The 27,367-nt window shown below is 32.4% G+C and overlaps 4 protein-coding genes across 4 annotated transcripts; 1 reads left to right on the top strand and 3 right to left on the bottom strand.

Annotated features, from left to right (window-relative positions):
* The first annotated feature begins 1,170 nt into the window (after positions 1-1,170).
* On the top strand, positions 1,171-2,629 carry LOC125829184 (MLP-like protein 423). The gene is made up of 2 exons (XM_049508434.1): positions 1,171-1,398; positions 2,191-2,629. The coding sequence occupies exons 1-2, from the start codon at positions 1,209-1,211 to the stop codon at positions 2,460-2,462; spliced, it is 462 nt and encodes a 153-aa protein (XP_049364391.1). The 5' UTR covers positions 1,171-1,208; the 3' UTR covers positions 2,463-2,629.
* A 1,472-nt stretch (positions 2,630-4,101) lies between these two features.
* LOC125829174 (WAT1-related protein At1g70260-like) lies at positions 4,102-7,771 on the bottom strand. The gene is made up of 7 exons (XM_049508424.1): positions 7,454-7,771; positions 7,260-7,322; positions 6,315-6,431; positions 5,107-5,353; positions 4,755-4,913; positions 4,488-4,639; positions 4,102-4,288 (listed from the first exon to the last, which is right to left on the bottom strand). Exons 1-7 carry the CDS (start codon positions 7,645-7,647, stop codon positions 4,102-4,104), a joined length of 1,119 nt encoding a protein of 372 aa, XP_049364381.1. The 5' UTR covers positions 7,648-7,771.
* A 4,342-nt stretch (positions 7,772-12,113) lies between these two features.
* On the bottom strand, positions 12,114-22,815 carry LOC125829176 (WAT1-related protein At3g28050-like). The gene is made up of 8 exons (XM_049508426.1): positions 22,581-22,815; positions 22,446-22,508; positions 22,248-22,361; positions 21,417-21,645; positions 21,178-21,336; positions 18,231-18,382; positions 17,914-18,077; positions 12,114-12,256 (listed from the first exon to the last, which is right to left on the bottom strand). Exons 1-7 carry the CDS (start codon positions 22,772-22,774, stop codon positions 17,927-17,929), a joined length of 1,062 nt encoding a protein of 353 aa, XP_049364383.1. The 5' UTR covers positions 22,775-22,815; the 3' UTR covers positions 12,114-12,256; positions 17,914-17,926.
* Positions 22,816-23,774: 959 nt separating this feature from the next.
* Positions 23,775-27,088, bottom strand: LOC125829198 (WAT1-related protein At4g15540-like). Its single transcript, XM_049508446.1, has 7 exons — positions 26,959-27,088; positions 26,036-26,132; positions 25,842-25,955; positions 24,772-24,991; positions 24,351-24,509; positions 24,087-24,235; positions 23,775-23,931 (listed from the first exon to the last, which is right to left on the bottom strand). Exons 1-7 carry the CDS (start codon positions 27,086-27,088, stop codon positions 23,775-23,777), a joined length of 1,026 nt encoding a protein of 341 aa, XP_049364403.1.
* Positions 27,089-27,367: the final 279 nt, after the last annotated feature.

The raw sequence follows: 27,367 nt of genomic DNA, 5'->3' as shown, positions 1-27,367 counted from the left end.
TTCCATTTCCGATATCCCTCTTTTAATCTCAGACCTAACCTAAATTTTGGGGCAGTAAAAAGGCGAGTTGAAAATGATTTTTTTATGATCACTTACCAATTGAATAAAGAGAAAATTGATCTTTTAAATTTTGTGTGTATAAAAATAAAGATCTCTCGTGGGTAACAATAAAAAATTCTTATAAACAACATAAGATTAGAAGTGGTTATAAAATAATAAAGCAAGAACAAGAAGAATATTGTAGAGAAAATTAGAGTGAACCTATTTAGTTAATCTTTTTTTTTTTTAATAATTCAAATTAATCTGTGTGTCACTGCTTTAACCTCATAACAAATTCAATTATACTATTTTTGAGTAAAAAATTTTATAAATTTTCATACTCCATTAATTTAGTAACTTTAATATTATAAGATTATAACTAATAAATTTCATGACTTACTAATCCAGTAAATTACATCTTAATAATGGTAGTTCAAACGATTCCTGTGAGTAATTTACTTTATAAATTCCTAAAAATAAAACACCTTCCAACTGCAAAATCCTACGAATTTGCTAGCAATAACTAGTAACTGTTTATTCGGGATTATTAATAGCAACTTAAATGCCACCCATTGAAATATTTAAAATTTATGCATATTAGATGTTTATCTCAAATAAATGAATGCATTATATGTATTGAAACATGCACAATAATTTTTAATTTATGATTAATTAATATGTATTTTTACTTTGTTAAATCATTTAATACTCTTAATCTATTTTTAAATATGAATTGTGGTGCAGTGGTGAAACTGTTTCACCCTTAATCAGATGTCTCATATTCAAGCTAGGTATGAAAATGGGTCTGCAATGCACGATTCGAATTTAGTCGGGACTCCAATGCAGGAAAGAAAATTTTGTTGGGAACACCACTTCCGAATGAGCCCCAGTGCGCGATCCAAAATATACCCTTCATCTTCAATATAGAGACCATTTTTAATGCATTATATTCTCCAACTACTTCTCATACAACTTCACCGTAAATGAATTTAACATTCAACTACATTCGTATGTTTGTAATTAACACAATATAGGTAGTAGAAAGTAGCTAGATTTTACAATTAATTAATGTTCACCTAGAGGTCACTACTTACTATATATATAACTAATTCTTAAAATACTTTTACTTCATCACATCAAGCAATATTATAGTCTCTCAATTAAAAAAAATGTCATCCAATTTAGGAAAAATTGATGTTGAAGTTGAGGTGAAAACTCCAGTAGACAAATTTTGGAATGGCATTAGGGACTCAACAAATTTGTTCCCTAAGGCTTCCCCTAATGAATACAAGAGCATTGAAGTTGTTGAAGGTGATGGCAAGTCTGTTGGTTCTGTTCTATTGATCAAATATACTGAAGGTATGTTCATGCATTGTTTCCTCATGTTTTAATTAATTAACGTGTTGTAACAGATAACTTACTTTTTTTTTAAATTCCGAGTTTCATTTTTTATGGATGGTTTATCGGTTACCTGATCACTATACTACAAGAAAATGGGTCATTAGCAACGAAAACTAATTACTGTGATTTATAGTACTTTTTACGTAATTTCCTAATTTAATTTCAAAAGATTTAAAGCTTCTATGTATGAATTCACAATTAAAGTTTAGAAGTTCAAATCTCAAAATTCCAAATATGTGCACATAAATTAGAACTCTAAAGGTGAAAGGTCCATGAGAAAGCATGAAAAGAATTTTTACACTACATGATATTGTCCCATAATAAGTGAAATCCTTTCAAAATGGTAACTTTTCATTCATGAGTACATATGGATAGAAGCAAACTCAAGATTTGAATGCTTCGGGTGCACCAATATTATGTTAGCTCAAAGTTAAACTTAAAATAAAAGCAGTGAAAAAGTGTTTTAGCTGGATTCAAACCCTGGTCTCACAAGTGATTCCTCTAACTTGTACCAACGGTACTAGGGCACTCATATGCTCTTCATGGGTGCAATGTTAATTATATCCTAGTTTCTATTAGTTTCTCAAAATTGATATACATATATACACATTATTTTTTCGACAGGTGCTCGTGCACCCCATTTATAGGTGTGGGTCCGCCAAATTTATATATGACATGTTAAGTATATATACTCTGTTCTTTTGTTCTTTTGTTCTTTTTTTTTTTTTTTAACTTTCATTGTTCATATAGGGTTTCCATTGGTGACATTCTCAAAAGAGAAAATAGAGTCAATTGATGAGGCAAATAAAACATTGGTTTATTCAGTTATTGATGGTGAAACCTTGAAATACTACAAGAGTTTCAAAGGCAGCCTAACTGTAACTCCAAAGGGAAATGGAAGTTTGGTTAAATGGTGTTGTGAATTTGAAAAGGCAAGTGATGAAATTCCTGAGCCACAAATTATTAAAGATTTTGCTGTCAAGAATTTCAAGAATCTTGATGCTTATCTCATTGGGGCATAAAGACCTCATGACATGCTGTGTGATAGAAATAATCTTCACATAGTGTATAGTTTTAATGAATAAAATTACTTGCAGGAATGTGAGTAGCTACTTTACTTTTCCTGTCATGTAAGTGTAACAAAAATTTGAATAAATAAAACTATAATGGGGTAAGACCTTATTACTATATATACTCCCTCCCTTTGTTCACTTTTACTTGTCGTATTTTACTTTTAAAGAGTCAAACTGTATGAACTTTGACCAATATTTTAAGATTATAGTTTTTTCAACCTATTAATTGAGAAGATTGACCAACTAGGGATATGATTGGGTAGTAAGTACTCCTTTCATCTTTAAGCAGAGGTTTTAGATTGGAGAAGTGGCATAGCTACACTCATGTCAGGGTGTCCAATTGAACACCCGTCGGAAAATTATATCGTATATATAGGTAAAATGATAAACAAAGTGGTTAAATAACATACAAACTTAAAGTATTTGTGTGTTTGAAGCTTACTAGCAGTAGCTCTTTTTTCACTTTTTAAGGAGAGCAGGGCTCACTTTAGCACCTGGACACTCTTTGTGAAATTCAGGGCTCACTTTAGCACCTGGACATCCTTTGTGAAAATTCTAGCTTCCATCACTAGGTTGGAGTGCCACCGGGTACAAGGTTGCCTTTGTTAGGGAGCGTTTTACCCTCAATGTGGGACTTCCCAACGTGAATTCAAATTTAGTCGGACTTCAATACGAATATCGAACATCGGATGAAAAACAAAAAAATAGAAAAATTGTAACTTATAATATTTTTTATATAATTTTCATCATATTAATACCAACATTAATATGATGTTGAAAAACAAAAAAATAGAAAAAGTATTTTTTTCATATATACATTGTCGAATCTCCGTGCCATAATGCTTCCCAATACTAATAGACTTTCAGCTCTTACACTATACACCAGCTGATGTTGAACTTGCACGTAATCTCAACCATAAAAAAAAGTAATGATTTTTCTTACAAAACAAATTGTATGTATGGAGGGGCCAGGCAAAGCAAAATATCAAGATTATGTGTAGGAAAATAATTGAATGTGGGGAAAGACTTGTAATTTTTTCTGGCATATATAGCTGGAAATGATCTCCTATGGCCACTTACAAATTTAAACAGACAAAAGTGACATTTTCATATGTTTTATATGTAAAAATAAAGATCTCTAATAAAAATTCATCGAAAGTTGAGGCCAAATTAATGTGCCAACAACTTATAGGTCCAATTAGTGATTGCTTCCATATCAAAATGTTGGAGCACAATGCAGTCTTATATATACAATCACAAACTCGTAATATTCATCTCATCAAAACCAATGCTCACTACTTACAAATGGTGGGTAAAATGAAACAACATACACCAAATTTCTCAATCAAACATATTAACAAGAGCGCGTACGTACGTACATATGAACATAGTTCATACGTGCGTACGTACGTAACCTCTATAGCTACCTAGAGAGAAAATCAATATAAGTTGAACAACAATTTCATTGTTCAACTTGCATTGGAAGGCATGAAAAAAATACCTCCTTCCAATACATATGTACAACTAATTTTAAAATTCCTAGCAAACACTTACATTTATCTTCATCATCTTAATAAATTTCCATATCTTAGACTTTTGAACCTCCTTCGACTTCTTCGTCTTCGTCTTCTTCTCTTTCTTCCAAAAGTGGAACTTTCTCATCAGAAGTAGTTGGTAATATGCTACCCTTAATGTTTTTACTTGTTTCATCATCTTTGAGTTGTCCCCATAATGTAGTGAAATAACCCATTCCACATATAATTGCACTCAACATACTACAAAATATTCATCAATACAATTGTGTTACGCGATCAAATCACTTAAAAAATACGCAACTCAATATATAACAAGTATTCTATTTGTAACTTTGAATAAATGATAAGTAATTAACATGTTATGCCAAGTTAAATTATAACATGCATTGTCAGTATATATAACTTAACGAAAAAAAGTTGATAAAATTTATAAACTTGCCTTCCATAGTGAAAAGTATCAGCAAAAAGTAAACAGCCACAAGCACTAGCTGTTGGAATTCCCACTGGCTTGAAAAATAGAGGAAAAGAAGATCCTTTCAAACGCATGCACCACATTTGAAAACTGCTACGAATTAAACTGCCAAAAATTGCCTTTTTTTTTAAGAACAAACAAAAAAAAAATTGCATGTTAATATAGTTTGACGATAGTTATAATTGATAAATTAACTATAGAAAATTAAAAAATTGTGCACTTTATTAAACTTACTGTTAAAACAATGACAAGAAGCTCCATGTTAAGCTCGACTTTCCAAGCATTAAGATCTTTTTCCATCACCAAAGCAAATATTGCTGATTGTATCGTCCCAAATAAAGTATATAGAAACACTAATTTCATCACATGTGGGTACTTTCTAATAGTTCCAACCTGACCATAAAAAAAACAAACATAAGTAAATAAACTACAATTCAAAGTGACTTTGGTGTGAAAAGGGATGATTACGATTTACGAGTTACGACTCTAAGCACTTCAGTCAACTAGTTTACAAAATATATAAGTTATGTATATTTCAGATTTTCAGTCATATTAATAAATTAGTTGGTCGAACGGTATATATTACCTGAATAATATTCCATATACAAAGAGCTAATGAAGCTGAAGCAAATAAGAAGCAACCAAGAACCCAATTCTCATGTGTTGAAGTGAAAACAAGGAGGTGTGGGTTGGCTAGGTGAAGAAAAGTTGGGGAATATTGCTTCACCACTCCACCTTTGTAGTAAGTCATTAACAAGCCACCAATTATTGATATTAGAGTTCCAATCATTCTTGCTTGGCTTCCTTGGCTCTTCACATCAATTCTTATTTTCCTAAAAAAAAAAAAAAAAATGTTGAATTAGAATAGTGATTAATAATGATGACCAAATTAACATGACGTTACGTTGCGATAAATATTTTTTCAATCAGATCACTTAATTAGAAGATACTAGCAAATAGTTTTATCAATCACACTACAACTTTTGATGGTATCAGAGCAGACAAATGTCTTCAAATCGAATCTCAATGCCGCTCATATTAAAAAGATCATTTCCACCACCTGTGATCAAATCTCACCGCCATTCATATTTAAAAAAATCCACATACTTGGTTCATAAAAAAATTAGGCCCACACGTGAAATGATCACATACTTCAACAATGACCCATTCAAATATTTAGGAAATATATATGTAACTTTTCATTGGAAGGAATTGTTTGACTGATTTTTACAAGCAAACGTAGTGGCACGTAGGTAGTACGTAGGTCCACCTCTTTTCCAACCAACTCCATCACTTAATTTATTCCTAAAAATATAATATTATTTTTAAGTTTTAATTTATATGACATAATTTAATTAAAAATAAAATAAAAATAAAAATAATGTCATTCTTTTTTAAATGGGAAAATTTGTTTTCTCTTCCTGGTGTATATGGCCCCCATATATTAAGTTGGATCCAAGTGTATTTGACTCTTGGCCACCATTTATAGATTCATCAACACACAATTCTTGAATCTAATTAATATAAATTTAAACTTGATGTCCCACTTCTAACATCCTCCACATGTTCTAGATCTCTTTTTCTACATCACCTATAATTTGTCAATTTTATTTATTTCATCAAGTTGCAAGAAATTAAAGGACCACTAGAAAAAATTAAAATTATGTGAGGTAGCAAATCTTTTTCTTTTGTTTAAGGCTCCATAGTATCTAGTTTTCAAGATTCAATATTCCAATCAACAAAAATCATATAATATGAAATAATAAAGAAGTTGTGGTTGAAGAAATAATTAACCTGAGAAATATAGCAAGAATAAAAGTTAAAGCTGGGACCATGTTGGCCATGCCACAGGCTACAATTGGTGAACTGTAACTTAGTCCAGCAAATGCAAGGTTCTGAGCTATTGTAACCCTGCAAACACACCATCATAAAATCAAATATCGTCACTTGTCTTAATTTATATGACATACTTTTTTTATTAATTTTAGTATGTCATATATATTCCCCTGATCCCCGCGCGCTCAAACACAGTCCGGCATGAACAATCTATCCAGGGGCCAATATTGGAGGTCCAGATAATTTGATACCATGATGAACAAATTAATCTTCAGTCTAACTCAATTCAAAACGATAGTTTTAGGGGAGAATTATTAATATAATATTAACCAAGTCATATAATGGAAGTATAGGACTCCATTTATCATTGATGTGGTATTGATATGATTTATAATCAATCAAACATCTAAAATTTGTTCAAATTCCTTTTTTTTTAGAATTTTTTTTCTCTTAAACTATGCACCTTTCTACAATAGATTAAACTGAGCTCAGTCTTTGATTTGTGAGTATAAATATGTGTGCGTGGCACGATAGAACCACTAAAAATTTCAAATAAATACTAAAATAATATAAATCCATTAATTCAAAAGTGCAACTTCATCAGTTTAAGAGCCTAAAATTCTAACTCATCAAATTTAAATGTGGAATCTTTCTCTCTATTATATTAACCATCGTAATTAATTAGTACTTATGAAAATATGATCTAACTAGCTTGAAATTATATTTTTCTCTTAGAAGTGAAGAAGAGAAAAAGAGCCGAAGATCTATCAAAAACAGGTGATCAATATCCCGATAAAATTTGTGTACATCCTATATGATATCCTCCCTAAATCTTACTAGTGGAATAATACTAAATATGTTATATCATATGTAGTAGTGAAAAGAGAGAAAAGAAGAACTAACCCTACTAAACCAAGGATAAATACACGGATAAGTATTGGGAAAGTAAACAATGAAGCTTGTATCCTGCAACAAATTAAAAAAAAATAAAAATAAACATCAACACATATTATATATCTTATTCTCTATTATTGCAAGACAAGATGTTCATCAAATTTGTTGAATAAATTACAAAAAAAAAGGTGATGAAATCTTACTTGTCTCTTCTATGATAGAAATATGAACAAGGAAGAAGAATAATTGAGCTAAGAGCATTTGTATAAACCACAAAAACATAAGAACTCATCCCTAATCTTGACATGGATGTACTTGCCATTATAGTCAAGAAAATTGTACACATTTCTATTATCACCATGGCTATGCATGGCAAAATATCTTGTGCTATAGCCATAATAATAATATTATCTCTTATCAAATATTCCTCTTTACTCTTTGTATTTGTGTATATATGTAATTAGCTTTAGCTAGGATAATTTAGTGAATATTGTCTCCCATTTATGAAGAAAAGGCAATGAGAGTTTTTCAATATATACAAAACATCACAAGTTAACCTTTCATATAAAGGTCAAGCTACTTTAGAGGGAATGAGCAACTCGAGTAGTGACCCAAACGATGGACACAACATTAAATAATAAAATAATATTATTATTATTTTTTTTGCTGACGGAGAACCTCTTAGTCGATATCCTTTGAATAAGCACACAGTAAACTTCATTCCAGTATAATAACAATATCGCATCCAAATCATATAGAAAGAGTAAAAAAAGTGCTAGCTAGATTAGTTTGTTCGTCAAGATCGATCAAAAAATTAAACACATAAAAATCACTTGTTAATTGTGATTAATAATAATACTAATAATAATAATAATAATAATATAATAATAATAATAATAATAATAATATAGTCTCTTATTATTTGTCCTAGGTGGATTTTTTCTTACACGTATGAAACCATGGTTATAATGTCCAAAATAAGTTAAAGTTGTTTAGATTAATATATGGACCTACAAGTTTGTTTTTGTGGTTCAAATTAATCATGGTCCTACAACATATTTACTTGAAACTCCATTAGGTCTCTTCAATTACACCTAACGATTCCAACATAATTCTTTATTCCAAATTACTTTTTTCACCTAGAAAACAAAAAGGATGATTGTCTTAGTAATAGTATTTTACTAGAAATATCTTAGATATATTAATTTATAATCCACTTGCCCAACTTTATCCAATATTATTTATTTTATTTTACAATGGTTAAAGAAGAGTTTCTGGGAATGGTTGGTGTTTGCAAAAAAAAAAAAAAAAGTTACAATACTTAAAATTGAGTCGGAAAGAGTATTTGAAAGTTGAAGTTTTAGTTTGAAAATTATTTAACATATTGTTTAAACAAATATCAGCCAGTAAGTGAAAATAAAGTTGATTTATGAATGATTTGAATATTATTTTTTTTAGTTTAAAATGGATTTGTAAATAACATAATTTACTTCATATCCAAATTTAGTTTGATAAGGATTCATTAAATTGACTATTAATAGGCAACAAAGTACAAACGATGAACAATTTGGAATAAAACATGAATTTTGTCTAGGGACAAATTAGTAAATGAAAACACGACCCGTCTTATCTATCTAAGTTTGTTCGGATTAATAATCTGTCTATTTACTAACTCTCTGTTCATTTTGATAGGTGAATTTCAACCCATTTAAAAGTTGAGGTCATATATAGCCTAATATACACATGAAAGTTTTTCTTAAAATATTTTTTGTTTGATATATTATATATAATCATAAAAATAAAAAAATAAAAACTTATAAATTACAAGAAAAATAAATAAAAATTTGATAAAAGAAAATGCACGGATCAAACCATAACCTATTATTTAATTCATTTTAGTTCGACTCATTTCACTCCAAATAACATTTGAAAGGACAAATTAAATCAGTCAATTTTAACCCGCCCATTTAATAATCCGACCTAATTAGCATACACAAAAAAAGATTAAGATGGCGTCCTTCTCTCAACAATCTATTTTAAGATGATATCATTAAGGCATAAGAATCCAAGATTAACACCTACTGATTGGCTGGTAATGATACTTTAAGTAATAAATAAATTAGAAGAATTTAAGACATCAGCGATTCAAGTTATATTTATGTTTAAACTATAGTACGTAAGCAATAAAATGGGAAGAAATAAAAAGACAAAACTCATTTTATTTAATTATATTGTTAGTAATAAAAAAAAACGTCAGCAGACCATATTTGTTTTTTTGTTGTTTTGGAAAATAAATAGGTGAGAGGCCTTTGTCGTCTTTGGACCAACTGCTCTTATACTTATCAAAATATTTATTTGTCCACACCCTTATTTTAGAGGTTTTCTTTTAACTTTTTTCTAGGTCAGATAGTATCAATGATTCGAACTTTTTTTGATAGAAAATTATATTGATTACACGTAGTTAAGTTAATCATCTTTAATTTTTTCGTATATTTATTTATTTATATTTTGAACCTTCTTAGTAAACCTCTTGTCTTTTTCATTGATTCGACCATCTATTCTAGTTTAGTTGTTAATACGTGTTTGGATGATATTCATAACATGATGTTATATTATCCGTTTTTTAGGGGTGGACGTTCGGTATTCGATTCGGGATAATCAAATTTTGGGTTCGGTAATTGATAGTTAAAAGTAGATACCAAATATCAAAATTTTAAATTTTGGTTCAGTAATCAATAAATTAAATTTCAATTTAATATGGTATTCGATAATACTGTATTGAAGTTGTAGCCAATTGTATTATAAAGTTAATACTATTTTTTCAATCATTTCTATTTTTTATGTGAAGGCACGATATAATAGAAGATCAATAAGTAAGAAGACAACAAGAAAAACAAATTGATACAACTAAAAGACATGTATTTTGGTTGTTTATGTTCATTCTTTAACTTTCTTCTTTGGATTTGTACTAATGAGTAATGGACATGTTGATACATGATCTTCATTAAGTAAATAATTCAGTATTCAGGAACTACCAAATACCAAATGGTACTAATGTCTCATACCAAACCCAAACCCGAATATCATAATTCTAAAATTTTACTTCCGAATATCAAATTACCAAAAATAACGATTCGATTCAGTAATTCGATTTTTGATATTTTAAATCAAATCCGCATGATTTTCTCCAAAATGCCCCCATATCATTAAGATATCTAACACTTTATTTATATAAAACATGTAACTTTAGCCGGCACAATTTAATTTTCTCAAAATATATTCTAAAATGAAAGCATCGAAAAGTTGTGAGATGCCTATATATGACTTTAGCTTAAAATTAAATAACCTCTTTAGTCTAAATCAGATTATCTCCAGTTAACAATTGCTATTCCTAAATTAGCTTATCACTCTTGATTATTAATTAAAATTAAAAACAAGTTCAACGAATATAAGAAATCCTTTAAGTTAAAAGGCATCATTACTATTAATGCAACCTTTCTTGTATTCGTAAAGGCATTTTGGGCAACTAGAGTCAATTAGAGTGTGTAATGTATAATTAATAAAATATAATTTAGTATATAGTATTTTATTTTATTTCAATTAAGTAGGAAGCTGTCAGTGTAATAATATGATGTGAATGTTGAATTCAATTGGTCAATTGGATTAACCAATTGATTAAAGACTAATTTCAGTTTTACAAAATTTTATACCTACACCTCTCCTTTTTTCTTTTCTTTTTTTTCCATTTTGTTTTTACATAGGATTTGAATTAACCTAGGCAGATTCAAAATTTTAAAGTTTACAAGTTCTGACTTTAGAAAAGTCAGGTTATCAAGTTTTGAATAAATTATGGGGGTGGGGTGGGGGAGTGGTTTCTATGGCGGGCATGATGAGGAAAACATGATTGAGATAGTTTGAGCGTGTGTAGAGGAGGTGCGAGAGGTTGGTTGTAAAGGGCGGCACGCAGAGGGGTAGCTATAGGCCGAAGAAGTACCGGGGAGAGGTGATTAGACACGACATGCATGTCACAACTTCATATTACCAAAAATATGACTCTAGATAGGAAGGAGTGGAGGCCGCGTATTAGGCTAGAAGGATTGTAATCATAGTACTACTCGTACCCTTGTAGTTCTTGTCATTTATTGTGTTCTCGATTATCACAATATTTGATATTTATTAGTATTCCTTTCTTGTAAACTTTGCAATGTATTCCTTATTGACTATGCTTTCTTCATTATTTTCCTCTTACTCTACTTGGATTTGATATACTTGAGTCAAGAGTCTTTCAAAAATAACCGCTCTATCTCCACGAGATAAGTTCTGCATACATTCTATTCTCTTCAGACCCCACTTGATGAATTTTCACCGAGTATGTTATTATTGTAGGTATATACTAAGTAAATTTCGTAACACAGATACAAAAATTTGACATTATTTTGTAGTTAAATATTTTCTATTTATGGGGGGGAGGGGGGGGGGGATTCTTCCTCTTTGGATGGTTTGCTCTGATATTTCCCACAAAGACCAAGCCTCTGTATGGACCACATTTAAAAGGTATAAACGTGCCTAAGCTAATAGAAAGAGAAAACAATATCCCAATTCTATAAAATAGGGCCAGTTATACATTTGACCGATCAACAGAAAATAATTACACTCACTAGCTAAATATACGATACATTATCTTGTACTATAATATATGTATATTATACATAAATATTCAATATATATACACATATATATCACGTTTGAGAATCTTTGCAAAGCATAGTATCACAATGCTGACCAGAATAATAATATATATATATATATACACACACTGATAAAATGAGTGTCAAACCAACTCATATGTTTATCTGTTCTGCATTTATAACAATATTGAGCACGTGTATGAATGTTTCAAACTATTTTATACAAACTTCAGTAAAGGAGGATCTCCATTTGGTTGTGGCTTCCATGTCTACAACTTCCACAAAATGCAATGTCAACTTGCTTTGACTTCTTCCATTCTGCAGGCAGGCAAGAGCTAATAGTCAGTCCCACCGGCATCAAACAAAACAAAAAACAAAGTCACGCAAAGAGATTTATTTTATAATGTGATGTCCGTGCCAGCTTGGGCATGCCTCAGCTAGTCCACCGAGTACCTGGTACCTCCCACCAATGCAGTCATACAAATACATATCTAGCGAGAATGAAAGACTTTAAATGACACGTTATGTTATGTCGTTAGAAATAAAATGACGTGAGGATAAGTCATGATCATACTTCCGTTAACATGAAAAAAGAGGATACAACCATCTAAAGTGCCTCCTCCAACACAGAGGCGTCAAGCATTTCACAATGAGTTATCTAAATTTACTTTTTAGGCATAAAGAATGAGATATCTTATATATTTAGTCATGTATGACTTTAAAAAAACAATGCAATGTCAGGCCAGAGTTTAGTCACACGGGCATCAACCAAATAAGCATCGTCATGCATAGAGAGAGTTATAGAGAACAAAAGACTTCTGTTGACATTTCAGGAGATGATATTATAAAGAAACATGTGAACAAGTCATGATCATACTTTCATTGACATGAAAAAAGGGTTACGGTCATTTAAGTGCCTCCTCCTGCACAGAGGCGTTGAACATTTAAGTGAGTTATCTAATTTTCTATTTAGAGGCAACAAATAAGCTATCTTATATATTCAGACATGTTTGACTTTCTAACAATCGATGCTTCTTTGAGTGATATCAAAAGACAAGCTCTATCAATTCTATGAAAGAAACCTCTTGTCAGTTCTTCGCTTCAATTCAGATTATTAAAACATAAAGTCAAGGACAACTGCATTTTGAAAGATCAACTACATGTTACGTCAGTATATAGATTTAATTCATAATCGAAAATACTCAAATGTATATATCACACTATCACAAACAATGCCACCTTTTCGAAAACACAGAAAAGAATAAATGTCTTCTTTCTCTCCATAGATAAAGAATTGGTGGTATCTATCATTCGTTTATTTATCAGAAGGAATATGCTTCTATTTTTGTTGTTCATCCCAAGTAATGTAAAGCATTATTCTTATATTAGCTTAATCATAAGTTTCATCAAGGTAAAAGATTTATGAGCTGCATATTCTTTCTGATTACTAATAGTCGTCCCTTTAAAACTGATTTAGTTCTGTTCCAAAATATATCATTCAGCTCTTCAGTAATTTGTGATTCATTTGGTAAAGCACAGCTAATTCAATTACTTGATGTTCCCCATCTACTAACAGAACATATCCTTGAAATAAAAGAAGATAAGGATGTGCCACACATAGGTTGAAGAACAAAGGTTTGAAAAGATCAATTGTGCTCAGAAAAAATTCAAGGGTTTAATTAAAAAAGTACAATGTTTTCAATGAAATCATAAAGTAATTCCTCGGGATGGTCTGCACATTGGACACCACAGGTTATCTATATCAAGTCCAATTCTACACTGTGGGCCAAATGACCTTTTCTCTTCAACTCATATTTTGAAATCTTATCCTTATGACCTAGATTGTATAATACTTAAAATGAGCCGCCCACTTACACAATGGATTTGAAGTCAATAGAATTTGTATCTGGAAGTGTTAACGCAGAAAAAATCAACACGACTTAAAATATGAGATTTAATTATGGTGGATGTCAGTTCTAACGAACTGGGTTTAGCTACCGCTTACATGCTACAAGCTGCCAAAACCAAAACAGGGCAGTAGCGGATATACTAGGAAAATGCTTATATGACAAACAAAAATATTGGAATTTGTAACTGGACTAGAACTGTCTCCAGATTTAGATCATAAATTCTCATTTCCAGCCCCAGCCTGTTCAGTACCTAAACTATATCTGTCTTATCAAAATGGCCAACTTCTAATCCCCTCATTGATCTCTCTGACACCCCCAAAATGCCTATTGTCGTTTAAGCATTGCCTCCTCACTGTTTCATCCATGTAAGAATCTCACCTTTCCAATAAATGTTGTGTTAAGATCTCGTTGCTATCTTTTGAAATCAAGTCAAGACGTTACAAATGAAAAGTTACAACTTCCAATACCAGTTTCATATATTTCTTTTTTTAGAATTGAACAAAAAAAAAAATGCAGAATGGTTATCATACTAATATTGACATGCCAAAAGGAGAGACATAATAGAAAGGATATATTCCTAGATAACACTTTGTTTTAGGATACAAACCCTAAATAAAATTCTACAATTTCTTAAGAAGACAGCAACATTTCTTCTGAGAAGGACTAACATGTTCCAGAAGAACATGTGATTCAAGGATGTCCATACATGTGTGTCTATATGTTAAGATTGATGTATTTTGATGATTAACAAACACAATGTACTCTGAAGGAATTGTGTTAAGAACCAGGCCCTTAATGCTGATGAATAATTAGCTGAAAGATGTGATTGTGTTGCGATATTTTAGGGAAAATATCTGTGTATATCTCCATTATTATTCATGCAATATATTCTTAGATAATCACAAGATCTTTCCAAATTTTTTGAGCTCTAAAAGGATTCAGTGTATGACCGAATTGGAGCTATTTTTTGTAAGACACGATTTGAGAATCCTTCTCTGATTTGATTTGATTTCCTTACTTGATAGAATCTTCGAACTAAGTAGCTTCCTTTTTCATGTGCTTACTAATGTGAATTATATTATTTTTTTATTACTTATTTATTTTGATGACCATCGTGTCCGGCTTTCGTGCACCTTGACTGATTCCATCGATACGTATCACCTCCCTCCAACAATAGATATCAGGCAACTCTATCCACCAAGGCTAGAACATATGGAAGAATAAATTTATTGTATACTACATTGTCGGATTCTTGAAAGTGCGAAGACTGATCATCTGAGAGTGAAGAACCAGGCCGAAGACTCTGGTCCTTGTGTGGCTACTTCAATTCATTGAGTCCAGTCCTGGGTTCACTTGTAATAGGAATTTGAGTTGTAACCATCTACTTATTTGGAAGTACCGTCAGGTTGCAGGTTGTTTTGTTATGTGAAACATATTTGTTGATCAAGTCAGTGTGACTTGAGGCAAGTATAGCAGTCAGGTAACGGTTAATATCAAGGTTTAGAGTTAAGTCTTAGATTGCAAGGGTTTGTAATCTGAATTTTCGGCTCACTTTGTTTAGTGGAATCAGCTAACAGTCGTGGTTTTTGCATCTTTTAAGGCTGGTGTTTTTCTGTGTTAAAAATTCTGTGTTTTTACTATTACACGCTTTACTGTTTTTGTGTTCTAAACTGAATTCTCAAAGGACCAGATTCTACAGTCGAGTTAGGCAAATATTAAGAGCGATGAAAATTTGGTACAACCTAATTCACCCCCCACCCCCCTTGAGTCGTCAAGGTGCACCTAAACTAACACTATATATTGGTTATTTACTGGAATCTTGGCAAGTAAGAGCTAAAAAGAGAATACATTCACCAAATATTCCACTGTTTGAGTGGAGAGAAGTGAAAGGAAACTGACAAGGTGGAAGAGTCAATATTTATCTCTGGGAGGTAGAGTGACTCTCATAAAATCAGTTCTGGATGCCCTCCCAACATATATGCTAAGTCTTTTTCCACTACCAAAAAGTATTGGAAAGAAACTCAACAAGTTGAGAAGGGTGTTCCTTTGGCAAGGGAACAAAGAAAAACAAGGATACAACCTGGTTAAATGGGAAGAGGTGATAATGAGCAAAGCACAAGGAGGTCTGGGCATTAAGAACTTAAGTATTCAGAACACTAGTTTGCTGCAAAAATGGTTGTGGAGATTCTGTTGCGAGGATACAGCATTATGGAGGAGGTTCATAGCTGAGAAATATGGCCTACAGAGTAATTGGATAACTGAAGAGGTGAATGGCACTTTTGGGTGCTCAGTATGGAAAACTATTAGGAGAATGTGGACTGACTTCAATGCGCAGGTGACTTTCAGAGTGGGGAATGGCCTGAAGATCAGTTTCTGGAATGAGATCTGGTTAAGCGATGTGAAAATGAGGATACTCTTTCCTGACTTGTACATTATTAGCCTACAACAGAATGACACTATAGCGCAGATGTGGAGTCCTCAAGGCTGGAACCTTATGTTTAGAAGGGCTCTAAATGATTGGGAGGTTGAAAGAGTAGCAGACTTACTTCAGGCTTTGAACCTGTTCCTTGGCATCAATGCAGAGTCCGACAAACCAGTTTGGAAATTGCATAGTAGGGGAGTTTTTACAGTAAAGTCTTGTTACTGGGAAAGAAACACCAACCACTCTTTGACAACATTTTGGCCCTGGAAATTAATATGGAAGATTAAGATCCCTCTAAAAGTTGCTTGCTTCACTTGGTTGGTAATTAGAAGAGCTTGTCTAACCCACGAAGTGCTACAAAGAAGAGGTATACAGATCTGCTCAAGGTGCTATATGTGTGAACAAGAGGCTGAAGTAAATGGCCATTTATTTTTGCATTGCAAGATGGCTACAGATCTGTGGAACATGTTCATTTGTAGACTCGGGGTTAATTGGACAATGCCCAGAACCACTTTTGAGGTACTAACACACTGGCAAGGAATTGGGAAGAGAGGATCAAAGGAAGATTGGTGGAAAAATGTACCTGCTTGCATTTGGTGGACACTATGGAAAGAAAGAAATGGAAGGTGCTTCGAGGGGAGGTCAAGCAGCTCCCAGATGATCAAGATGAAATGCCTTAGTCTTTTGTTTTTTTGGTGTAAGCAAGATTTAGTGGGGGAAGTAGATAGTGTAGTGGAGTTTATAGGCCAATTGTAAATTTTTGAAAATTTGTTTTTGGATTTGAGAATGATGGCACCCCCTGGGGGTTTGTAAATCCCTCCTCATCAATTTCTCGATGAGTTCTTTTGTGTGAATATAAAGTTACCTATTTCAAAAAAAAAATATTCCACTGTTTGAGTATTTCTTATAGTTCATGTGGAGTATGCTCTATCAAGTATTAGAGCCTACTCGGGATGTGAAGGTCTGTCTACAGATTTATACAAAGAAAACAGATGCCAAAGGAGCAATAGCCACAACTCCGAAAACCACACCCTGAACAGCCCAAACTTAAATCATTTTCTCCATCTCCTATAGATTCATAAAGTTGCATGGACAAAAGAAACAACGGTCTTGGGATCGGTATAAGTTACAAAGACCTTGGAGATCTAGGCATACATTTTACCATCTTTCACAGTGAAGCACACTATAGTAAGATACTTGCTCCAGTAACTTGAGATATGTTAGAGTGGGTCCGAATCCTACATTGGTTGGGAAATGGACTGGTGGTTTGCTTATATGGACTTGGAAAATCCTCTCCCTCATACTAACTTTTGGGGTTGAGTTAGGCCTAGGTACCATATCTTTACATGGTATCAGAGACAGGTTCATCCCTAGAGACAAGTCCATCCCTGTTTGGGTTCTCGTTCCACGCTTCAATTGAAGCTGGGAGTGAAGGAGGGTGTTAGAGTGGGTAGTAATCCCACATTTGTTGGGGAATGAACTAGTGGTTTGTTGGACAATCCTCCCCTTATACACCAGCTTTTGGGGTTTAGTTAGGCTCAAGTGCCATATCATTACATGATATATAGATACAACACATAAGATATGCAGAAATTGTATTCCCTACTGGCTTAAAAAAGTTAGCTGCTAAAAAGAAGACATACCTATAATTTATGCTTATATTTTTGTCTCTGCATCCTTTATTTCCAAGAGTGGGGCCTTTGAATTGATATTTCTTGTGAGCTTGTCTTCATCCACCTTGTCTTCTTTTGTTTTCCCCCACATAACAGCGTAAAAGCCAACAACAATAATAATTGACCCCACCAAGCTGTACTCAACAAAGGTGATGATTAGGCACATGCAAACAGTACTTTACAACATTAACGAGAGAGAGAAAAGAGTTCATATAGAAACTTTTTTTCAATTTGGATTGCCGCCAACTTGACAGATTTGTAAGATTGTAAATGAAATATAAACATACCTTCCAAGGTAGAAAATATCTCCTAAGAAGATTATACCCAATGCAGCAGCAATTACGATTCCAAGAGGATGGAACATAGCAACAAAGAGAGGTCCCTTTCTACGAATGCACCAAAACATCACACTGACTTGAAATGCTGAGCCAAATATTCCCTAAGGAAAGCAAAAAACATGTCAAATGTTTGAGATATGCTGAGCAATGCAACTGATATACCCCTCAATGCTGAGCAAATATTAAAAAAATACTTTCAGTGTTCTCTATTGACATTTGACAATACTCAAAAGATTATAGCTTCCTTATAATTACTGATAAGCCCAGACTTCTTCTTAGTAAAACAAAGAAATGTGTTTAGTTATGAATTTCGTGGTTAAATTATTCATAGCTAATAAAAAAAATTGATAATTTGTTGGTATAACTTGAACAATTTCCTTCTTCTATTACTCTTATGTATTTTGTTGACATTCTAATTTGTTGTTTATTTTGGAAGTTTGTTAAGAAAAAAATTACAGTAAAATTTTACTCTAAAGGGTAAAATTTGATGGTTTAGCTATTTTTCAGAGTGGTCTATGGATAGTCTGTCTTATTGGTGAAATCTGGCCTCTCAACATAAATGGGTAAGTAATTTAAAAATATTGCAGACTTTTGACATGTCAGCCAAATATATAGCAGAGTACCAAAATTATTCTTTCAAATGAGTGGTGGTTAGAGTTCCACAATCTTTCATTTTCTCTATCCTTATAAAAGAATGAACCTCTGTATCAAATGGGTCCAAATAAGTCATGTTATCAAAATTAAACTGCAGATGCTAGATCAAATAGTTCCCAAAAAGAAAAAGATGTTACGTATTATTTTTGAGATAGACTCAAATGGAAAATATGTCACATAAATGGAATAAAGGGATTATTGAAGAGCAATGCACTTAACGTAATTCAAAATATCATTAGCAATCTGGTATAGGAAGTAAATGAACTATTTCAATATGTACTCGTCTCTTCACTTTTAGTGCTACACCCATGTCGACACAACATGGGTGTGGGTGTGGGTGTGGGATCCGTATCGGATATGGTCAATCAATTTTGGGTACTTTGATCAAAATTGATTGAGAAATTCAAGACAAATACAATGATTTCTGACATCAAAACAAAAGATAGGGTGAAATCATAATTTAGGCATATGTTTTTTCATCCTTAAGAGATATTTGTATTAAAAATTCGCAACCAGAAGGTGTTTTAAAGATATTTACAGGTCAATATCACTGTTGAATGTGCGATGAACTCAAGAAGTCTATCATGACCTTTATATCATTTAAAATAGTCATGTTACACCAAACAAACAGTAAGGAGATGCATATGTACGTAATAATAATTAGAGATGCAAACTTGCTCTCAATTATCCGTGCATTCCTCTCCTTCCAAACAATCCACCTTTACTTAGGCATTTTTTTTTCTATTTTTAGTTATTTGAATTATTTTTAGTTGAATCCCAGTACGGCTGTACCCATATCCATACTTGGATCCATACCCCTTAAAATTTAGAACATGAAGGATCCTACCTCTATATCTGCGCCTGTGGCGGATACCCACACCCTAGTTCGAGCAACTTAGGATATACTTCCCCCCTTACATTTTAGATTGTGATGCTTAACTGGCACGTTGTTTAAGAAAGAAAAAGAAAAACTTCTGGTACATGCCAAAAACTATGTTGCTCGGACTCTGCATAAATGTCAACGGATGCATGTCGGGTTCTTCAAAAATAGTGTATTTTTGGAGAATTTGACACGGGTGGGGAATCGAAAATGAAGAGTCCGCGCAATGTAGACCAAAAGTACCCTTAGAACATGTGGTCTTAAGCATATCATGATATTTCTATGGGTATGAACAAATCATTGAGGATAAAATGAAATGTTTAAAGCTAAAAGAATTTTCCAATATAGAAAGATGTCATGTTTTTGGAACAAACAAAAAAATGAAAGAATGTCAGATAAAGGAACAGTTGCATAGAGAAAAAATATATTCCAACCACAGTCAATATTATTGTCCAATGTAGTTTGTCAATTGAAAGTTGTGCTTGTTCAGAAGGCACATTACATTTTCACAGTACAAGCAATTTGTTGGCAAAAGATTTAGGTTCCCCCTCTTTCACTTTTAAGAAGATTCATGAAGAAAGAAACTTTTCAAAAGTTAGAAGTATTTATTTACTTATTGATCACTTAGCCAATATCTTCTTCTCCTCCCTTTCCTATCATTACATGTTAACTGACTGTCCAACACATACTTCCCGACCTGAACACTCTTGGAACACCCACTAAAATCAGTACATATCAGACTCATTATGGACCAGCTTATCCTTCTCTATCTTTATTTTGTTTCTAACAGAGATTCATGCTTTAGAACAAACTCCGTGCTCTAGTGTAGTACCTAACCTGATCCCACCTTTGCATAACACTCTAACTGAGATTAAGTAAGAGCAGAAACATAGAAAAGTACCGTACCTTAGTTTGCAATTGATAAAGTCTAGGTCTAAATTCTAATAGAATCAAATTGAGCTAAGTTACGATTAGGGGATTGGGTGGAGGAAAATGTACAATTAGCTAGAATTTACGTCTGATACCAAGCAGGTGAAGACCTAGAATCAGGTTAAGTAATTCCATACAAGGATATTCATGATATTCGGAAAGATTTATGTTAATTCGCTCTGCGAGCAGAGCGGTATACCGAAAAAGAGAAGCGACTACCTTACTTAAGTAATTCTTCTTATTCTTCTTCTTTCTTAGTTGAAGTTCCTATATTGGTTTTTTCTTTATTTTATGAATGTTATAACTCCTAATTCTTTGGTAGCGGACCTCGCCAGGAGCCTTACAAATACTTCATCCATGTATATCTTAGCATGGTCACAAACTCACTATACGAGCAAACAGAATATAAATGCACACAATTTACCTACTTACTGAGTATAGAACAGCGAACAATCTCGTACCAGGTTGTAGCAACCAAGCATTTAAGTTCCTGTCCATAAACAGAGAGACAATTGCTGATAGAATGGATGCAAAGAAGCAGTAAAAGAAGACCACAATCAGCTCAACTGGATATTTCTTAAGGACGGAAGCCTGTAAAAGGAAAAATATATCAGTTGTAGTGCTGACTCTCAACTAATAAAAGAGTCACTTTCAAGGAGTTATTCTCACACCTGTACAATTAAATATAACGAAGACACTACACAATCCACTACAAGATATAGTCCTCCAATTATCCAGTCAGTTTCCTGGAAATGAAGATAATTTTGAGGCTTCGAAGAGGAAGTCAACAAAATTTGTGGTCCCTTGTAAAGAGTGGCGGTGAATGCTCCGGCAATTGAGACGATGGTTCCAATGGATTTAATCAGGGTACTTGTACTTCGACAATCTAATTTCTCCATCCTAAAACAAAGCAAAACAAAAGTGTATGTGTTACTTTTCCAGTATCTTGTGATCAAAGAGACCGTCATTATATTCTTTCTTATCCTTCCATGGTTCCTGAATTTCCCGAGAATCTCCCCATTACATTTTTTTTGTTCATGCGTGCTCTATAATTGGATAGAAATGAAGAAATTTGAAAACAATTATAATAACGATTGAAACCAAAGAAACAGTCACACTACTAACTGCAACATTTGTAACATCAAAAACATAACTACACCAAGTAGAAAAAAGCATATTACGAACAACTCCAGTTCAGAGGGAATCTGTTTTACGATATGCCTGAAATCAAATAAACTCGCTTACTGAATACTCCCTATGTTCTAATTTATATGGCATTCTTCTCTCTTTAGTCTGTTCCAAATAGAATGACACATTTTTATATTTGAAAACTAATTAACTTAGACTTCTCACTTTATCCTAAATGATATATTAGCTATAAAAATGTCACGTTATGTTTACGAGTACCAAGCTCTAGGACTAATTAGTCCATCTTTCATAAACTCCATTCTACTCTAAAATCAACTAGAGCAAAAAGTGAGAAGAGGGGCACAAAAAAAAACCTGAAAATGACGGCAAGTATGAAAGTAAAACCTGGGATGAGGTTGAGCATTGCTGAGGCAAACGAAGCAGAAGTATAATTAATCCCAGTATACCCAGTTAGCTGAGCTGAACAACTACAAAAACACGAAAAATTACTGATTCAATAAACAGCAAAAAAATTCACAAATAATCCAATTGAAAATGAGAAAATCACATACCCAAGAACACCCAGCAAGAAAAACCAACAAATGAGTGAGAAATTGAGTGGCGGACGAGTTGACCTACACAATCAATCAAATGAATTAAAGATGGTATCTTTTTTGTGGGTTTTTCGAATTGAAGCGAAAGGGTACCTGTAGAAGAAGAAAGAAGGGAGGAGAATAAGGGCGGCAAGAGTGTTGGAGTAGAAGACGAAAGTGTAATTGGTCATTCCGGCGGACATGGCTTTTTTGCCTACTATCATTAAACCCACTTGTGCGAATTGGGTTGAAGCCATTCCTATATATGGCAAAGCTACCTTCATCTTCACCTTCATCTCCATCGCCATTTTTGAGTGTCTTGTTTCTGAACTTGGACTTCAGCTGTGGATAATATCAGTTTCAAAGTTTGTTAGGATACTGAGGCCCCAAATGAGTGGTATCTCTTTTTTGCATCTTTCACGCATCTCTCACCAGTAACAAATATCAGATAATCCTGTGTTCGTGTCCAAATGATTGGTATCTCTTTTTCTTTTCTTTTTTTAAATGTTGTCCCATCTTCCACGCATCCCTCGCCAATAATAAATATCAAATAATTGTGTGTTCATGTCCATCAACGATAAGATAAATTAAAAGAATCGATTAGTGACCACTATATCTGAAATTTCATGATTCATAACCACTTTATTGACCACTAGACCACACCTTTCGACGTTGATATCTCCTTGCATTTGCTATTTTCCTTCATTTATTGGTAGTATGGTTTGAAACTTTGAGAGATAATGGGTCAATTTCTTTATGCTTTTTAGCTTAAATATGAGGTTTTTATATTTACCATAAGATTTGAATTTATAACCTATCTAATCTACGCATCACATATTGTGTTTTTTATCACAGGACCAAAGCATTGGGTTGGTTTATATTATAACTTTGAAAGAAAGAACATGATTAAACCAAAATCTTTTTGCTACATTTGAGGTATGAAATCTTTTTTATAAAATTGCACGTTTTATTCTTTAAATAACTGATCTTTAAATTTTGTCCTTCAAATAGGTTGGTCTATAATTTTTGCCCTTTAGGAATAAAATGTGTACTTAGTGGGACATAAGTTCTTTAGAAACTAAAGTTATGCCCGAACATCACCTATATATTAAAACATGAAAATATAAACTTATGTTATACGAAAAATTATTTGTTACAACTTACGAGTGAATGAAGATTAAAAACCAGCACAAGATAGGAGCAAAATGAATATTCATAGAGATACAATGTAATTGTTCATAAACATTCCAACCCAAAAGAACTTTCAATAAGCCCACTAGCAAAGTGTTAGCCCTTAAAAAGATTGTCTCATATATTAACCTCAGGATCATCATCAATTTTGTCTTGTAATAATGGCATCTTCTTGTTGTGTGATCCTAAGTTCTTCTCTTTCTTTTGCCATTCTTTACTTTGTCCCCATATCACTGAATAAAATCCAATCACAATGATGATTGATCCCACCAAACTACAAAAGAAAAAACAAAAAAAAACGACTCAAACAAATCATGTCACATCAATTACTGTATTTATTAATTCAAAATTCTGAATCCATGACTCGTCAAATATAACAAAACAAATATAAATAGAAAGTAAATGAAACCTTAAACATGTGTGATTTACCTTCCCACATGAATAATTTCACCCATAAATATGCTAGCAGCCATAGCAATAACAATGCCTAATGGATGAAACATGACAACAAAGAGAGGTCCTTTTTTCCTCACACACCATGCACCTATACAAACTTGGAATACATTTCCAAATAAACCCTGCATTATTTCAAGTATAACGCATTATAAAAACCTTTAAAGATCGAATTCATCAAGTTTAAATCATGAATTTGCCTTTCAGATATACTAAACTTATATATATCGACTTAGTTACCGAGTATATGATAGCCATTAATCTGCTGTGAGGGCTTAAACTCCAAGAATTCAAGTCTCTTTCAATAATCAAAGAGAAAACAGCACATAATATTGTAACACAGCAGCTATAAAACAACATTAAAATCAACTCTGCTGGATATTTCTTAAGGACAAATGCCTGCAAAACATGAAAAGTGGAAAAACAGATCATGATTGATGAAAAATAATTTCCAATTTACGTGACACAGTTGGAATTTCGAGAGTCAATCAAGCTTTTTGATTGAAATAATGTAAGTTGTTGATTGTGATTTATGATACTTAAAGCTTAAAGATTTATGTCTAAATTAACAGTCAAAGTTTAGAAGTTTGAATCTCGAAATTCCAACTATGTCACATCAATTGAGACAGAGAGATAGTAATTTGTTGACAATTCTAATTACCTGTGAAATGATAAAGAAAGAAGCAATTAGAGAGCAAATCATAGTGAGCAAACCTCCAATGGCCCAAGCAGAAGGGGTTGTTAATATTGTATTTAAAGGACTAATTCCAAAAACTTGAGGGCCTTTATATAAAGTTGCAACTAATGCACCTATTATTGATACCAAAGTCCCAATAGTTTTAGCCATTGTGCTCAAACTTTTGTACTCAAAAGTTTCCATCCTGATTTAAAAATAAAATAAAATTAGTGAACATAAAAGTTGAACATATATTTAGACACAATTTTGACAAGGTTACTCCCTTCTTCTTTTCAGTTGTCACGTTGTGTTTTCCGAAAGTTTATTTGACTAACTTTCTAAGCTAAATCAAAGTACATTAAATTTTTGATTTTCAATAACTATATGAAAAGGACTATAAATTACATATTTTTTTCATATCTATCACTATGATGAAAAAATACATGTTAAAATAGGCATAATACATATGTCCTTTAACTTAACCTCGACGGGCATCTATGCACTCTAACTTTGAATGTGCATAAGTAGACATTTAAGCTATCTAAAAGTAAAAACAAGTAGACACACACGTCCTATATGTCATAGCACACATAGGATGCCATGTAGGATGCAGAAGTGCTACGTAGGACGCCACATAGGACGCGTCTATTTACTTGTTCAACTTTTGAATAGTGGCGGAGTTAGGATTTTTAATAAGGGGTTTCAAAATTTGAAGAACTAAACATGACACGAACTAACTGAAGAGGGTTCAACATCTACTATATATACATAAAAAATAATTTTAACCATGAATGAATATTATATTTTTCGCCAAAGGGGGTTCGGATGAACCCCCTAACAGAAGGCTGGCTCCGCCCCTGCTTTTGAATAGTTTAAGTGTTTACTTGTGCGCACTCAAAGTTGGAGGGCATATATGCCAGTTGATGCCAAGTTAAAGGGCACATTTATGTTAGTCTAAATTCATATTTTCTGATTTAAAAAAAAGGAAACAGTGACAAGTAAAAAAGAACGGAAGGAGTATTATATGTTAAAAGAAAGGTGATTTAATTTTAAACCTGAGAATGACTGCAAGAATGAAAGTGAATCCTGGAACTAGTTGCAATATTGCTGTGGAAAGTAATGGAGATGAATATTGAAGTCCAAGAAATCCAAGCACTTGCATCAAGAAACTATAAAATTGCACTGTTATTAGTCATTTTTTCTCTAAAATTGAATTGCTAAATTGAGCCACAAATTTACATTTACATACCCCATTATGCCAAGCAAGAAAAATCCATAGAGAAAAGCAGGCCAAAGAGGTGGAATAGCTGACCTGTATTTTCGAAAAAAATATATACATAAAATATCTAGTTTTACAGAGAGACCACGAACTCACCTGCCTCATATTTTTCATATGAATTCACTCATGTGCTCAAATGGTAAGCATGATTCACATCCAATTCTAAGATTGTGGATTCGAGTCATCAAAAAAATCAGAGTTTATATCACAAAAGGTCACTCAAGTATAAGAGTTTATCTAGCAGAGCCACTAAACTTTATTTTGTATCAATAAAATCACTCAACTTCTGATTTTAGATTTTGTACATTTGACATAACTTTAATTTAGGACTACAAGATTCAAAAGTCTTCTTTAATTTCTTAAACTTTGTATCAAGTCAAATCAGACCACTCTTTTTGAAACGAAGAGAGTATTTTGTATCAAAAAATCACTCAACAAAATTTAGTATGTATGAGTTTCAGTCACACACAATTGAAACACATTAATATTGGCTAAAATTTCATGCATGTGCGTTTGAATTATTTTGGTCAAGAAAATAATAATTTTATTTTTCAAATTTCGACGTCCAAATCTACTCCAAATAAGCTCATATTTGAAACATTAATTCCATATATCAGGAAGAACACACTTCAATTCATAAATTTGTCAAAATAACAACAAACCTATTTAAAATCATTTTAATTTTTTGAAGTTTTTTAAAATTATAAATTCAAACCTGGACAATATGTTAAAAGCATAAATTATGGTGTTTATTAACATATACTTACAAATCAAATTAATTATAATCATTATTTCTTCCCTCACTCAAATCAAGTCAAATCAAATCATTAATCGATTTACATACCTATGAAGGAAGAAGGAAAGTGGAATAAGAAGTAGAGTTGAAAAAGCACTTGAGTAAAAAGTATAAGTGAAACTAGTCATCCCAGTTGACATAGCCACTTTAGCTACCACAGCTAATCCAACTTGTGCTAATTGCTGAACTATCATGGCTATAAATGGAACCACTCCACTCATTTCCATCTCTTGATATACGATGAATTTTCTCGTGAAACACTTTAGATCGAAAAAATTTAATCAACTCTAATAAATTTTCAATTCGAAACTTGTTCAAACTGATTTCTTTCGATTTTCATATCGAAGATATATTTACAAAGTTGTTCTAAAAACCAATGAACAGGTTTGAATTTGCTTTAATGTAAATTCAAATTAATGAGGTTCCTAGAAGTAATCAAATTGTATGGGAAGGAACATATATCGATATGTCACAATATTTTAATTGTCTATTTTTAGTGTATATTT

This window comes from Solanum verrucosum, unplaced genomic scaffold (genome assembly GCF_900185275.1).
Source record: "Solanum verrucosum unplaced genomic scaffold, falcon-dt-bn FXZP01000264.1, whole genome shotgun sequence".
NCBI lineage: Eukaryota > Viridiplantae > Streptophyta > Magnoliopsida > Solanales > Solanaceae > Solanum > Solanum verrucosum.
The sequence above is the reverse complement of the archived record's forward strand: the minus strand, read 5'-3'. Positions and strand labels throughout refer to the sequence as shown.